This window comes from Clarias gariepinus, chromosome 18 (assembly GCF_024256425.1).
Source record: "Clarias gariepinus isolate MV-2021 ecotype Netherlands chromosome 18, CGAR_prim_01v2, whole genome shotgun sequence".
Taxonomy (NCBI): domain Eukaryota; kingdom Metazoa; phylum Chordata; class Actinopteri; order Siluriformes; family Clariidae; genus Clarias; species Clarias gariepinus.
In genome coordinates, this window is record NC_071117.1 from 786,887 (window position 1) to 801,065 (window position 14,179).

General features: G+C 39.5%; 1 protein-coding gene across 1 annotated transcript in view; it reads left to right on the forward strand.

Moving 5' to 3' along the window:
• Positions 1 to 14,179, forward strand: part of LOC128506723 (integrin alpha-M-like) — a 100,052-nt gene that overhangs the window by 82,812 nt on the left and 3,061 nt on the right. The window contains exons 25-30 of the mRNA XM_053477289.1: positions 1,120 to 1,224; positions 2,796 to 2,837; positions 11,080 to 11,202; positions 11,282 to 11,383; positions 11,518 to 11,547; positions 13,715 to 13,825. Coding sequence (XP_053333264.1) covers positions 1,120 to 1,224; positions 2,796 to 2,837; positions 11,080 to 11,202; positions 11,282 to 11,383; positions 11,518 to 11,547; positions 13,715 to 13,825 — 513 coding nt within the window. The remainder of the gene's footprint in view (positions 1 to 1,119; positions 1,225 to 2,795; positions 2,838 to 11,079; positions 11,203 to 11,281; positions 11,384 to 11,517; positions 11,548 to 13,714; positions 13,826 to 14,179) is intronic.

Below are 14,179 nucleotides of genomic sequence, written 5' to 3' on the forward strand. Positions count from 1 at the left end.
GGCAACTCGAAGTTACAGCTCTCTCTGTGAATTTTCTATTCTATTAAGGTCTGAAGACTCTCCATGACCTTAATGTGCTTATTCTTGAGCCACTCCTTAGTTGCCTTGGCAGTATGTTTGGGGTCATTTACTTGCTGGAAGACCCATCCTTGAGAAGGGGAAGCCTTGCTGCGCTAAAGGATTTCAATCCATGCAGGCGTATTGTGTTACTAATGGTTTGTTTGGTGACTGTGCTCCTAACTGCCTTGAGATCATTCACAAGCTTCTCCTGTGTAGTCCTGGGCTGGTCCCTCATTTTTATCATGATTATTCTTAGTCCATGAGGTGAAATCTTGCATATAGGGCCATTAATGGTTACTTTGTATTTCTTCCATTTGTAAATAATCGCTCCAGCAGTTGTCTCCTTCTCACCAAGCTTCTAGCTGATGGTCTTGTAGCCCATTCCAGCCTTGTGCAGGTCTAAAATCTTGCTTCTGACTTGCTTTAACAGCTCTTGGTCTTGCCGATGGTGGTAAGGTTGGAATGGAAAATAGAGATTTTGTGGACAGGTGGCTTTTATACACATACCACATTGTTGTTAGGAGCACCTCCTTAAATTAATATGTGTACCACAAGAGCATATAACCAGTCTGTGAGAGGCAGAATTATCGTTGGTTGGTTGGGGATCAAATACTTATTTCTCTCATTGAAATGCAACTTAATTTATAACATTTGTATCATGTGCTTCTTGGATTTTTGGTTGGTATTCTGTCTTAATCCTTTACCATAAACAGCTCAACATATAGATCCTTGATTTCTTTGTAAGTAGGCAAACTTAGAAAATCTGTAGGGGATCAAATAATTATTTCCCCCACTGTACTGTATATCTAATTAACATTCAAGCATTAAAATAAGGCAGATGACACACCCCTTGTGTTCAGCATGCTCCATTTCACTAACCATCAACACTCTCAGTCTAGTTCTACACAACACTTAACCAATATTCTAATTCTGTGGACTTTATAATGCCTCTCCAATGTCTTCTCTGACTATAGAACAGGTGTATCTATAGTCTTTATATGGCTCTTGTGTGTGTGTGTGTGTGTGTGTGTGTGTGTGTGTGTGTGTGTGTGTGTGCAGGTGAGGAATCTGGGACTGAAGGGTCTGCCAGTGACAATAAGCTTCAGGATGCTGAATCACACTGATGAAAAGATCTTCCATCTGGATAATAATTCCATCTTATCGGTATATATATTAATGAGTATTTAAATAAAAATAATTATTTTGCACTATACAAATGCAATAAATATGCTGTTATTGAAGGTCTTCCCATGCATATCACAAGAACTCTCACACACTTCTATTTCATAGACATTTTTTTTTAAACAAAATCTAAAGCCCGGCGTTAGGGCTCTTATAAATATTACAACATCTCATGGTGCGGCTCTCCATACCACACCACATAACAGTGTATAAAGATACTGTGTGGTTGCTAGGGGATAGGGATAGCTCAGTGGTTAAGGCATTGGACTACAGTTCGGAAGGTCCCAGGTTTGAATCCCACAACCAGGTTGTGGTTGGGCCCTTAAGCAAGGGTTCTAACCCTCAACTGCTCAGATGTAAAAAGAGATAAAGGATAAGGGCGTCTCCCAAATGCCTAAATGTAACAATGACCTTAAGCTTTACCTGACCATACCAGTTGTGTTCAACTACCTGAGTGGAGGTTCTGTGTGCTGATCTTTGAGACTAGTTTGGACAAGTATAGGCAACAAAAAAAATTAAAACTTGCCAACAAGGGAACCTGTGTTCCTTTTCTTGGAAACACCATTACCACTTCACATAGAAACCACCTTAGTTCATGTTATATAAAACGTGGTTGGTGTATTAGAATTGCCCGACCATTTACCTTATATTTATTACCTTTTGTGAATAATAATAAAGCTGGATGTAGGTACTGATAGGAGCATCTTGTTTATGTGTAATTAGTACTCAGGTGAGTCAGAGCTTATATGCTAGGAGTATTTAGTTTCCCTTTATACGTTTCCTTCTTCTCCCTCTTCTGCCTGGTTGACACTGGTTAGGGTGGTTCGTGTTAAATTTCTTTATCAACAGAGAATCTAGAATATCTTCTGCTGTTACCCAGCGTCTCTCCTCTGGTCCATATCCTTCCCAGTCATTAATGGTACTGTCTTTTTCCTTGTCTTCGCCAGGATTTTAGGATGGCCCTTATTAATTATGTTGGCCTTCTGTTAAGGCCTTTTAGTGTCAATTGTGTTAAACGATAATTGTTTATGTCTCTGTCGACATCCTACCTGTCTGATGATTGTGCCCATGATGTGGTGTGTGGGGATTTTGTGCTTGCTCCTTTCCTCTTGTTGCTGCTTAGGATGCTTTATATTGGTTATATAGGAAGAAGTTGAAAAGCCCAATGAGGATTGAGCCATTCCACTGCTACTGAGACAAGACCAAATAGCAAAATGAAAGCTTCATCCTGAGGCTTCATCCTGAGAAAAAGTTTATCCTGAGGGTCTTTGTAAGTGCAATTGAAGTGGGATGACTGAAGCACCGGCATGCTGCTGCAGTCAAACATTGTACAATATATAAATATGAACAGCATTAATCCTGCACAGATGAAAAATTGTGAAATTGCCCACTCCATCTTCACGACTCCACCTTTGATGCATCAGCAGCACTTTACACATTTACTGCAGTTACAAAAAATAGGATATTGTTAAACTTCTTGTTATAAAAACATACTTATCTGTGTGTTTAATAATTATTTACAGACTACACTAATAAACTTTATTTTCTTACAGAATATTACAGTCTGTAGCATCATACCACCTCAGAAACATGATGTAAGTTATTGTTTGTTTACTTCCTGTTGATTTTATTATTGTTTTTTATGGAACTCGACTCCTGCGTGCCATTACTGAAATTCTGTATAAAAGGAAACTCTCACTGACACACACACACACACACACACACACACACACACACGTTACAGTGACACACATAGATACACTGTGTGTAATTATAGATATTGTCAGATCATGCAGGCAAATTAGTGAAGTATGAATGAAATGAAACACACATAGTTCAGGTTTTTACTCAAGCAAGAAAACACCAGAGATGTTTATATGGGTGCAAAGACACAAAAGTAAAACAGGTGTGACATGTAAGTACAGGACAAACAGAGTCATGTGATTTGCAGAGCTGCTCATAATCAGAGTCTTTGTTGAAAGAACCAACTATAATCTGACAGATATACAAGGGGCGTTCAATTCAAACTGGGACGTGTGCTGAAATGAAGGCGTGAAAGTGATTGACATTTACAGAAGACTGTAAGCACAAAAGGTGATGAGACTCTTAACACTTGAATAGTGCAGACCTTTTAAAGGAGGCACTACTCCCATGTATGTTTATCCTGGCCGAGGTGACTTTGGCGCCAACTGCAGTTGTTTACATGAACATTCAGTGAATTAAATGCCTGACCCTTTAAAATTGACAGATAATTTGTCACCAATTTGAAAAAGAGATGCATCTGTCTGTGGAAACTGTCCTTACAATCATCCATTAACACCACTTGCACATTATAGGAACTCGGCCGGGAGTTTCTTTTGATTGTGTAAAGCTGCTTCGCGACAATCACGATTGCCCAGAGGTGGAAAGTAATGAATTACATTTACTCACATTACTATAATTGATTAGATTTTTTGTGTACTTCTACTTTTTAAAATTATTTTTTAAAATCTGTAATTTTACTTACTTATTTAATTAAGTATGTTTTGTTTAACAAATTGTACTTTACTACATTTTAAATCATATTTACTACTAAGTAAAAAATAAATGAACGAAAATGAAAAATAATATGAATAATACAACGGGGAAGGAAAAAAATTGCACCCTGGAAACCACTGCACTGATAGATTGATGGAGAACAAACTTTACTTGTACTTCAGTAAGTTTACTAAAGTAACAGTACTTTTACTTGAGTACAACATTTTATTACTATTTTCCACCTCTGCAATTGGCACTATACAAATCAAATTGAATTGAATTGAACTTAGTTATTGCCACATCCTCTGTACAGTCCTGACCTGCCAAAGCTTTCTACCTTGATGGTGTCCAAGCTCTAGTGACACACTGGGATAAATGCATTAGTGTAGCAAGAGATTATATAGAGAAATAAAGGGAGTTTTTTCTTGTCTTGTGTCGTCTCAATGATCTTGCCCATGATCCAAGAATTTCTAGGTGCATTATCATCCACTACCAGTACAACATCTCCCAACTGAAAATTACGTGTCTTAACCTTCCACTTTTGCCGTTCCTGAAGTAAAGGTAGATATTCACCTATCCATCTTTTTCAAAATATATTAGACAAGTATTGAATTTGTCGCCATCTTCAATGGGTATACAAATCTTCTTTTACAAACAACCCAGGTGGCAATGCAAGTTCTGTCTTAAGTAGGAGGAGATGATTAGGTGTTAAAGCCTCCAAATCATTGGGATCCAAAGAAGTTCTGGTTATGGGTCGATTATTATACACACAAGAATGTATAAAGGCCCTCTTTATCCAAGTTTAGTCCTCGCAAAATGGAATTCAGAATTTTCTTTATTGACCTGATGAGCCTTATCCAGATCCCTTCATGGTGAGAACCAGTTGGAGGATTAAAGATCCATTTTATTTTATTTTGAGGAAGAACATCGTTGATCTGCCTATGATTCCAATTTTGTATTGCTTCCTGTATAACACGTTCACCTCCAACAAAATTTGTGCCATTATCTAAACGTATTTCAGTAATTTGTCCTCGTCGAGCAATGAAATGCAACCTTAATGCATGAATGAATGAATCCGTGTCTAATGATGCAGTCGTTTCAAGACGAACGGCTCTAATGGCCAGACATGTAAAAATGACTCCATAGCACTTTATGATTGTTCTCCCTCTTTTGATCTCAAAAGGGCCAAAACAATCAACACCAACACATGTGAAGGGTGGTTTGTCTGGTGAAACTTGATCTTGAGGTAAATCAGCCATTTGTTGATGGCCAGGAATTCCATGGAATCTTTTGCACACTACACGTTTTGCAAGAATTCTCCTTATGGCTCCACTAGCTCCAGGGATTTAATATCGTTGTCGAAGGGCAGCCAGCATGTAATTCATTCCATTATGTCCCACCTCTTCATGAATTTGACGCAGAATCAAATTAGAAATATGCCACTCTTTAGCCAATATAATCAGGTGTTTTGATACTTCAGATATTAATGCTTTACCAAGACGTCCACCAACCTTGACAATATCAGATTGTAATATAGGATTGAGGCTATAGAGTGGACTGTTTCGCTTAACTACTTCCTCCCTTCCAAGACTTGTCAGCTCCTCAGAGAATTTCTTCTTATGACAGAATCGAATGATTTCTATTTCAGCCTTTTCCAGGTCTTCCACTAAAAGCAAGTCTTTACACACAGAACATTTAAACATCTGCATTTCCTTGTCAATAGTCATCTTCTGTAGATATGGATCTATACAACAAACAAGAGCAGCCTGCAGCCTCTTCCTTTCCTTGCTAGGGTCCATCAAAATTTTTCTCAAACGTAGTATCCATGCTACAGCTTTTTTTAAATCGGATCCAAGTAAAGAAATAATTGATGAGTTGTGATATTGGATCAAATTTTTTCTTGACATGAACCCTATTTACCAGAGCAATCCTTTCGATCTTGGGGTCGTGAGACAACATCAAGTCTCTGTCCGTTGAATCCCTTGGCCGCTCTTCTGCTGGTTGAGCAAGGAACTTGGGACCAGAAATCCACAACTCATTCTTCAAGAATGTATCCACATTCACTCCTCTAGAAGCCAAATCTGCAGGATTTTCTGAAGAACTTGCATATCTCCACTGTTTTACATCTGAAACACTTAAAATTTCAGACACTCTGTTAGCCACATAGCACTTCACAATCTTGAGGTCTTATTTCGAATAGATTTAAGTACTGAAGTACTGTCCGTCCAAAGAACTAAATCCTGAAAAGGCATCTTAAGTTCTTTCACCCAGATTTTGTCAATGCGGCTAGCCAGTGTAGCAGCTGTAAGTTCCAGACGAGGGATTGTAATGGGCTTTAAAGGTGTAACTCTTGCCTTGCTTACCAGAAGAGTAGAGTGTGCTAGTAATTGCTCATTATAAAGCAACAAATAGGATACCACACCATATCCTTGCTCGCTAGCATCTGAGAAATGATGCATTTGAGCAGACATTACTTCTCCAAACCCATCCGGCTTCACACATCTTTTGACCTCAAAACTCTCCAAACGATGAAGATCATCCAGTCAGTTCATCCAACGTTGAACATATACAGGAGGAATAACATTTTCCCATTTTATTCCTTCTCTACAAATATCTTGTAATATCCTTTTGGCAGACAAAATCACAGGTGACAGAAATCCTAGAGGATCGTAAATGGAACTAACCACTGAGAGAATTCCTCTCCTAGTAAGAGGTCTGTCTTTAACTACAACTTTAAACTGAAAGGCATCTGATTCAGCACACCATTGTACTCCCAAAGCTCTTTCCAGAGTTAAAGCATCATAATCAAAATCTGAATCCCTTACCTTTGTCTCTCTGTCCTTTTCGGGTATAGCAGTCAATACAACATGGTTGTTACTCATCCATTTGGTCAATTTAAACCCTCCATTGACACACATACTAGTTAAATCTTTGTATAACTGCACATCATCTGATTCTGAAGGAACTGAAACAAGACAATCATCCACATAGAAATTATCAAAGACAACATCCAGTGTCTTGGAGTCAAATAGATTCCTTTGATCTGTCGCACATTTCCTCAAGGCAAAACTTGAACAACTTGGTGAGGATGTCGCACCAAACAGATGGTACAGCATTCTGTATTCTTCCAGACTGTGATTTATGTTACCTTCTGGCCACCACAAAAATCTCAAGATATCACAGTCTTCTGGATAATCTCTGACTTGATAGAACATGGCTTCGATGTCAGCCATCATGGCAACAGGCTCAAGTCCAAATCGTACAAGGACATTCGAGAGTGAGTTGGTTAAGTCGGGACCTGGTAGGAGCATGCTATTCAAGGTTACACCCTGAAAAGAAGCTCCACAATCGAACACAACTCGAATTTTTTGTTTTTTGGGATGATATACCCCATGATGTGGTATATACCACAGACGTCCATCACATCTTTTCAATTCTGCCATGGGTACCTTTTCTGCATAACCTTTTTGAATAACATCCTCCATGAAGGCTATATAATTTGCATGAAAGGAACTATTCAACTTAAACCCTTTTTTGAAGACTTAAGGCACATTGTTCCGCAACTCTCCTATTCATTGGCATGACCACTTCAGCATTTCTAAATGGTAGACCAATGCTATAATGACCATTGATCAGTTTTGCTGAATGAGACATAAAATCCATAAATTGATGGTCTTCTTTTGACATTGCTATCTGTTCCCCATGTACAGTCTTGGGAAAGTCAGCCTTAAACTGCTGTTTCCATAATTCCTCCAACTTCAGTACAGCAATTCTATTCACAGTCACAGGAAGTCTTTCAGCACTATCATCATCAGTATCTTTATTCATACTCACTCCCTTGAGAGGTCCGTTAACTGTCCAACCAAGCATTGTCCGTATGGCATTTGGGCCATTATCTTCACTACGTACAACCTGCCAAGGCTCCAATGCTTCTGGAACATTAGTTCTAATTAAAAGCTCAATGTTGGCATTTATTGTTGGCAAACATATGTGACTCAAATGTGGCCAACGTTCAAGATCTTTCTGGGAAGCAATGTTTGCTGTAGTCACTGGCATGTTCTTTTGAGTATACACCTCTGGCAAGGCACAGTAATATTCTTGCTTCAGCCCAGAAACTTCCAGGTCCTTCAGAACATAGCTACCAACAGATTTATCCTGACTCATAGTCCTGAGCAGAATATTCACTTTCTTTCCAGTAAGATTAAGCTTGTTCATCAAACTCTCCGTGCAAAATGAAGCAGAACTCCCAGAGTCAAGAAATGCATATGTCTTTACAACATTGTTACCCCGTTTTGATTTAACACAAACTATACAAACAATAGACAATGCACAGATGTCTTTACCAGCCCCAGTAACACCACTAGATTGAAGAGAGACTGCTGGTTTTAATTCAGACCTTTTTTTGTCCAAAGAGTCTTCTTTCATATAAGGATGAATGTGCAAAAAACTTGGGTGTTTGAGAGTACATACATTACAAATACTTCTCCTCTTGCAGTCCCTACTAATATGTCCTGTACTCAAACAGCTGAAACAAATTCCTTTCATTTTCAAGAAATTATTTTTTTCTCTATGATTCGTCCAACAAGTGTTCTCCATCACAAAAGAGACAAATTCTATTAGTAGATCACCTACTGTGATCCTTTACCTCTGGTGTAGCAGTAATAGTGGTTGCAAAACTGCTTCTGGGTTTTGATAAGATCGTTCTAGTACTCGCCTTTCTACCTCCAGCAGGTGAAGTTTCCTGAATGTTGCCAAACACCGGATCTGTGAGAATTTTCAGAGAAGGTGATTTGATTGTGGCCTTGCTCCTTAAGATCATATGCAACAGCTCTTCATTTATCTTTTAATTTATAAGGAAGCTTTGAAAGGATAACTTGCATATTAGAAGTGAGATTCAACTCATTCATATAGTGAACATCAACCATAGCATTACAACAACTCCTTAAGAAAAGACCATAATCTTGTAGAGCCCTAGCGTCTTCAGATTTTATAACCTTCCAAGAAAAAGCCTTTTCCATATATGATGAAGCTATTTTCACCTTATTGTCAAAGTTTTCCTTAAGCAAGGTCTTAGCTCTTAGATAACCTTGCGAAGGGATCATGTGCTGGCAACTCATAACAAGTTCCTTTGGTTGTCCATGCGTATATTGCTCCAAGAAGTGGAGACAATCTCTTGGACTGTCTGCTCTCCTTTCAACAACTTCTTCAAATGAGCGCATGAACTCATGAAAACGCAATTGGTCTCCTTCAAAATAGGGGATTTCTCTGGGTGGAAGCGAAGACAAGTTTTACCAGCAAGGTAGCTATTTCATTTTGCTTATCAATAAGCTTAAGTATGTTCTGGCTACTCACATCATTTTGAACACTGGGTCCGACACTCTGGTTAACCAATGATGGTACATTAAGTACTGCAGACTGTGAAACCTTTGTTTTAGATCCTGTTGACTGTTGCTGTTGCACTGACTGGGATTGAGAATGATTTGAAATCCTTAGTGTAGGCAAAGTGTTGCTAGTTGAAAGGGCACATGATTCCACATCAGAATGGCGAGGGTTTGCAACAATATTGTTAACAGAAGCATGCGATTCTGTATCTACATTTAGATAAACCTTTACCCTGGCCATTGACTCTGCCAATTTCATTTCCAACTTCAATCTTTCCTTCCTTCTCCTCAACTGTTCCTCTTGCTCTTTCCAGGCGTGTTTCATCTGCAGCATTTGATGAGAGGCCCTTAAGGCAGCCGAGTCTGCCTCAGCCTTAAGACGAGTAGACAAAATGGAAGAGCAACTGAATCGAGATCCATGAGATGACAACAACGTTTTAGTAGATCCTTTGCTACTTATATTTGAAACACTATCCCATTCATTCTGTTGAATTACATCAGCAGGCTGAGAACTTTGTGTTGTGGACACAGCTTCAACAAAGGGTGCAATATCAGAGTCACAAATATTCTGAGAGGTTGCATTTGATTCCACAGTCCTAGAATTTTAAGAATCCAAAGGTGCAGCACCAAGATTTTCATTCTCATTTCCTTGAGCAGAATGTGCATCCATTATTTGAGCATTTAAAACACTTTCATCACACCTTTTCCCAGTTTCAGTTAGTCAATCTTCAACATTTTTCACAAAGCCATTGTAATGTTTGGAAACTGAATCAAACCATTCATTTTGTTTAGTTTGTTCCTCAGAAAGAAGCAAAGGTAATACATCTCTGTGTAACACACGTGCACCATCCATCAACAGTTGTATTGTTTTCAACATGGAAGACACTTGAGACTCCTTATAATCACATTTCATCAACTCTTTCATGGACACAATTATATTCTTTACTTTATTCACTTTACTCTTGCGATCCTTTTGTAAGGCTTCAATTTTAGCCGCCATGGCCTTTGCCATGGGCTTATGCTCTCATTTGCTGCTATCAGCAGCGTGTTCCATCTCCTCAGAGTTCATTCTTAAAACCAACAATCCGCTGAACTCAATCCCACATAACATCACAATCAGCGCGCACAGAGCCAACAATGAATGAATGAACTTAGTAGGGCAGCACACGTGAGCTCCTAACACGCAAGAGCAATTCACACTGCATGTCAATCCAATGCCAATTAAATATAGCGGCTATCACCGCATCTCCCTTAACAGCAATGCAGCTAGAATCCATTTAAACCGCAGACATACCTCATTCTGCCTCTCTGCGTGTCGTCGTGTGTCGGCTGCTCCACTTTACAGCTCAATGAGATGAACATACGTTGTGCCAGTAAAAGCCGTTCCAAAATGCGTCCATAATCCAAATATGCGAAGCAAATTTCTGTTGACTAGCCTGTAGCGACACCCTATAGCCGCTGAAAGGCTAAGTAGAAGGAATTCCTCTGTGACGCGTTCCCGTTCATTTGTATTCACCCTTTTATTAACAACACAGTGTAACATATAAAAGAACATTACAGCATACGGCTTATGGCGGTCAACAGAAAGTGAGCGCTCCCACTACTCGCCCCCTCTCTCCCACTACTCAGACAACAAACACAATTAGATAAATATCCACCTGCACCACCCATGTGACCGAACATCCTGGAAATACAAATCACAATTCAAAAATAAAAGACAAACATTTTCAGCACTTACAAATTGGTTTCTGGTCTGTAAATTGTGGGACCTTCTGCACAGCTCTGTGTGTTTCTAAATCATGTGTAAAACCTGACTATGTTAATAACTCGACTGTGCTGTATAAAGACAGTACATCATATATTACAGGCCTTTACATAGGAATGAACAGTTTTTGTCATGATGTAATGTTCAGTTACTGACACAGTGTTTTCACTGCAGGACATTTTGACGGAGCAGTTTGTGAATTTCACCTGTCGACCTTTCTCACTGGATCCCGGGTCTGTTGTCTATATTAATCTGAGTGCAAACGTCACGTTCCCTAATAAACAGCAATATTCAGAGGTAACACACACACACACACACACACACACACACATACTGTAACTGTACAGCTGACTCACTTTCTTCTGTTCCTCTACAGAAATGGTCTTTCAGTGGTTTCAAGGAGGAGGACGATTTTTCAGTCTTTGCTCAGCTGGACTTTGATAAAAAGTTTTATCATCAGTTATCTGGTCACAGCGAGGTGAGGAGAGAAACACACACACACACGCACGCACACACACACACACACACACACACACAATACACAGTGTATGTGTTTGTCATAAATTAGTGTCTTTTTGCTTATTTTTAATTCCCCTTTATTTTATTTTACAGAACGATTCCAGCAGATTTCATCGTGCTCATGTAGGTTCTGTTTCCTGTCTCAGTTTATTGTGTGTGTGTGTTTACAGTTTACTGGATCAAGGAAGAAAATGATAGAATAAACCAATATATAACTGACTGTGTGTGTCAGTCAGTGGTGTAAATGTTCAGTGGGGTTAGCTGTCAGTGGTGAATTACTGTCGGGCCGGTATCATGATTCACCCATGATGGGAACACACCCTAATGTTTTGCTTCTCACTCACGAAGGAAATTGAAACTAAGAAGCTCATACAGCATTGCGGCTACTTCATCAGAGGGAAAGTGAGGGGCAGGGTCACCAAATATGACGTGGCTAGTGGCACAACTTGGCTGATGGTCTTGGCCCCTGAATAAAAGAATATTAGTTATATAATATCAGGAGTAGTCAGAGAGATCTGAGATAGATAAAGTCTGCTTTGAGTGCCATGGCGTGTTTGTTTTGAGGAGTGTTCTTTGTCGCTGGGCAGCTTGCCGAGGGTGAGCCGCTAATGGACTGTGACTGCTGCCTTGAAGTTTAGTGTATAGTTACAGCCAGCTCCTGAGATTCAGCTGGCATTAAGATGCTGGCCAATGCATCCAGTTTTGGTCTTCCCCCATCGCTACCAGACTATGACAGCCTCAGTGACAGTCAGCATCCTCATTCCAAATTTCTTCACCTGAAACGTGCTAATGTTACTGCCAAAATCCCGGTGCAGTGCATGCTGGGAAACAAAGACAGAAACCAGGACACCCAGGGGAAACCAGAATAAACCCCCAGCTTTTAGATGACTTCTGCACCTGTGTTGAAATATGGTACTGTACATGAACCAATAGCAATACCTTGTGATGAATATATGATGTGTAAATAATCTTCAGCACAACGTTATCAGTGTCATAAACTGCAGTACAATGAGGGTGTTATACATTTTGCTGCTGTACCCCTGGGCCAAGAAGGATTCAAGGAATCAAGGATCTTTATTGTCATACCAGCACACTTCCATGTTCTGGTACGAAATTAGGACCCAGGTCCAGTTTAAGCCACAAAGATAGCATAGTAGTATAAATATGAGGGTGTAAATATGTATATACATTAATATTAATAAGAGCAGTCAGAGATATATTATGCAGGAAATTAGACATAGACTATACATAGTGTATTGCACATTTTCAGAGGCTGTATTGCACACATTGTATATTCGACTTATAGGGTTATATATATGTATTGCACTATAGAGTTATATATTAGACTAAAAGTTTGTGTTTAATGGAAGCTACCTCCAGTTGAATTCTGTCCAACTCACAAGTTATAATTATATTAAGCCATAAATCTGTAATTAGGAGTTAACATGGGATGACATGTAGGGTATGGATGATGGTCTTAAATCAAACGCAAAGTCTTTTTTGCATATTAATTAATGTTTAATGCTTTAGCATTTTATCTGGGCGAGAGATAACTGATGTAAGAAGGTGTGTTCCAAGCAACAGTCAGGCTCCTGCCAAGAGCTCCGAAAACACTCTTCAGAAAACATAGTGGTGTCAGGGAGGGTTTGTCCAGGTCCTTTTATACAGTTTGTGCCCTGGCCTTGAAGATTTACATCCTACAAAGACTTCTGCCCTGAAAGACATGCATTTTCTGCTTCATTTGTCCTGCGATAGTGGTCACGCCTTTGCATTTTATGATGATCACAGATTGTGTAATAAAAGTGTGTGGCAGTGGGGGCGGGGTCAAGCTTTACCTGGAAGTCAAGAATTGCAGAAATAAAGAAAATCTTAGAGAGAGAGAAAGAGGAATTAAAGAACCCCATAATGTCACAAGTGATGTTGCAAATTTCTTCTTATTTCTTGTGAAAATCTAAACAGTGACAAAGTGCATGTGACATCTCAGATGTGGCTTTGAATTATAGCTGAACACGTAGCCCAAGTCATATACTGAGATATACTGTTAAAATGACCCCCCCCCCCCCCCCCCCACACACACACACACAGAGTGGTGTGAGACATCAGTGGTGGTGGTAGTGTGACTAAAAGTCTTGCAAAATAATGACTATAAAGCAACCAATTGTCTATCTCACATGTCTGAGAACATCTAAACCACCAAGCACAGGAACATTTTCCCACAGACTTTATTAGAACACAAACATGGTCATGATTGTCAGAGCATTTTTAAATGTGTGTGTGTGTGTGTTTATAGATCAGTGTAAAAGCAGAGCTGGTTGTTCCTCCTGATATGATTATGATAATCGGAACAGGCGTAGGAGGAGGACTTTTACTGCTTTTCATCTTCATCATCCTGCTGTGGAAGGTGAGATCCAATCAGAGCTCAGCTCAGTAATGTTTGTCCATTATAGGATGCAGTCAGTACTCAGAACTTGGCATTAAACACAACACATTCCATTTCATACTACCCACCAATACACGCCAATACACACCACACACTGGTACACACTGCATATGAACACCAACACTGACTAGTACACCCCAATACACACCTCACAAATATACACTGGCACAAACCAGTATCATCAGTATACACCAGGAGAAACTGGAACACTTCAACACTGTTGCATTAGACGTGAAGGATTAAAAACACCTGCCTGTGAAGATTAGAACAATCTCTCTCTCTCTCTTTCTGTGATGAGAACGCGTGGAAGGCTGT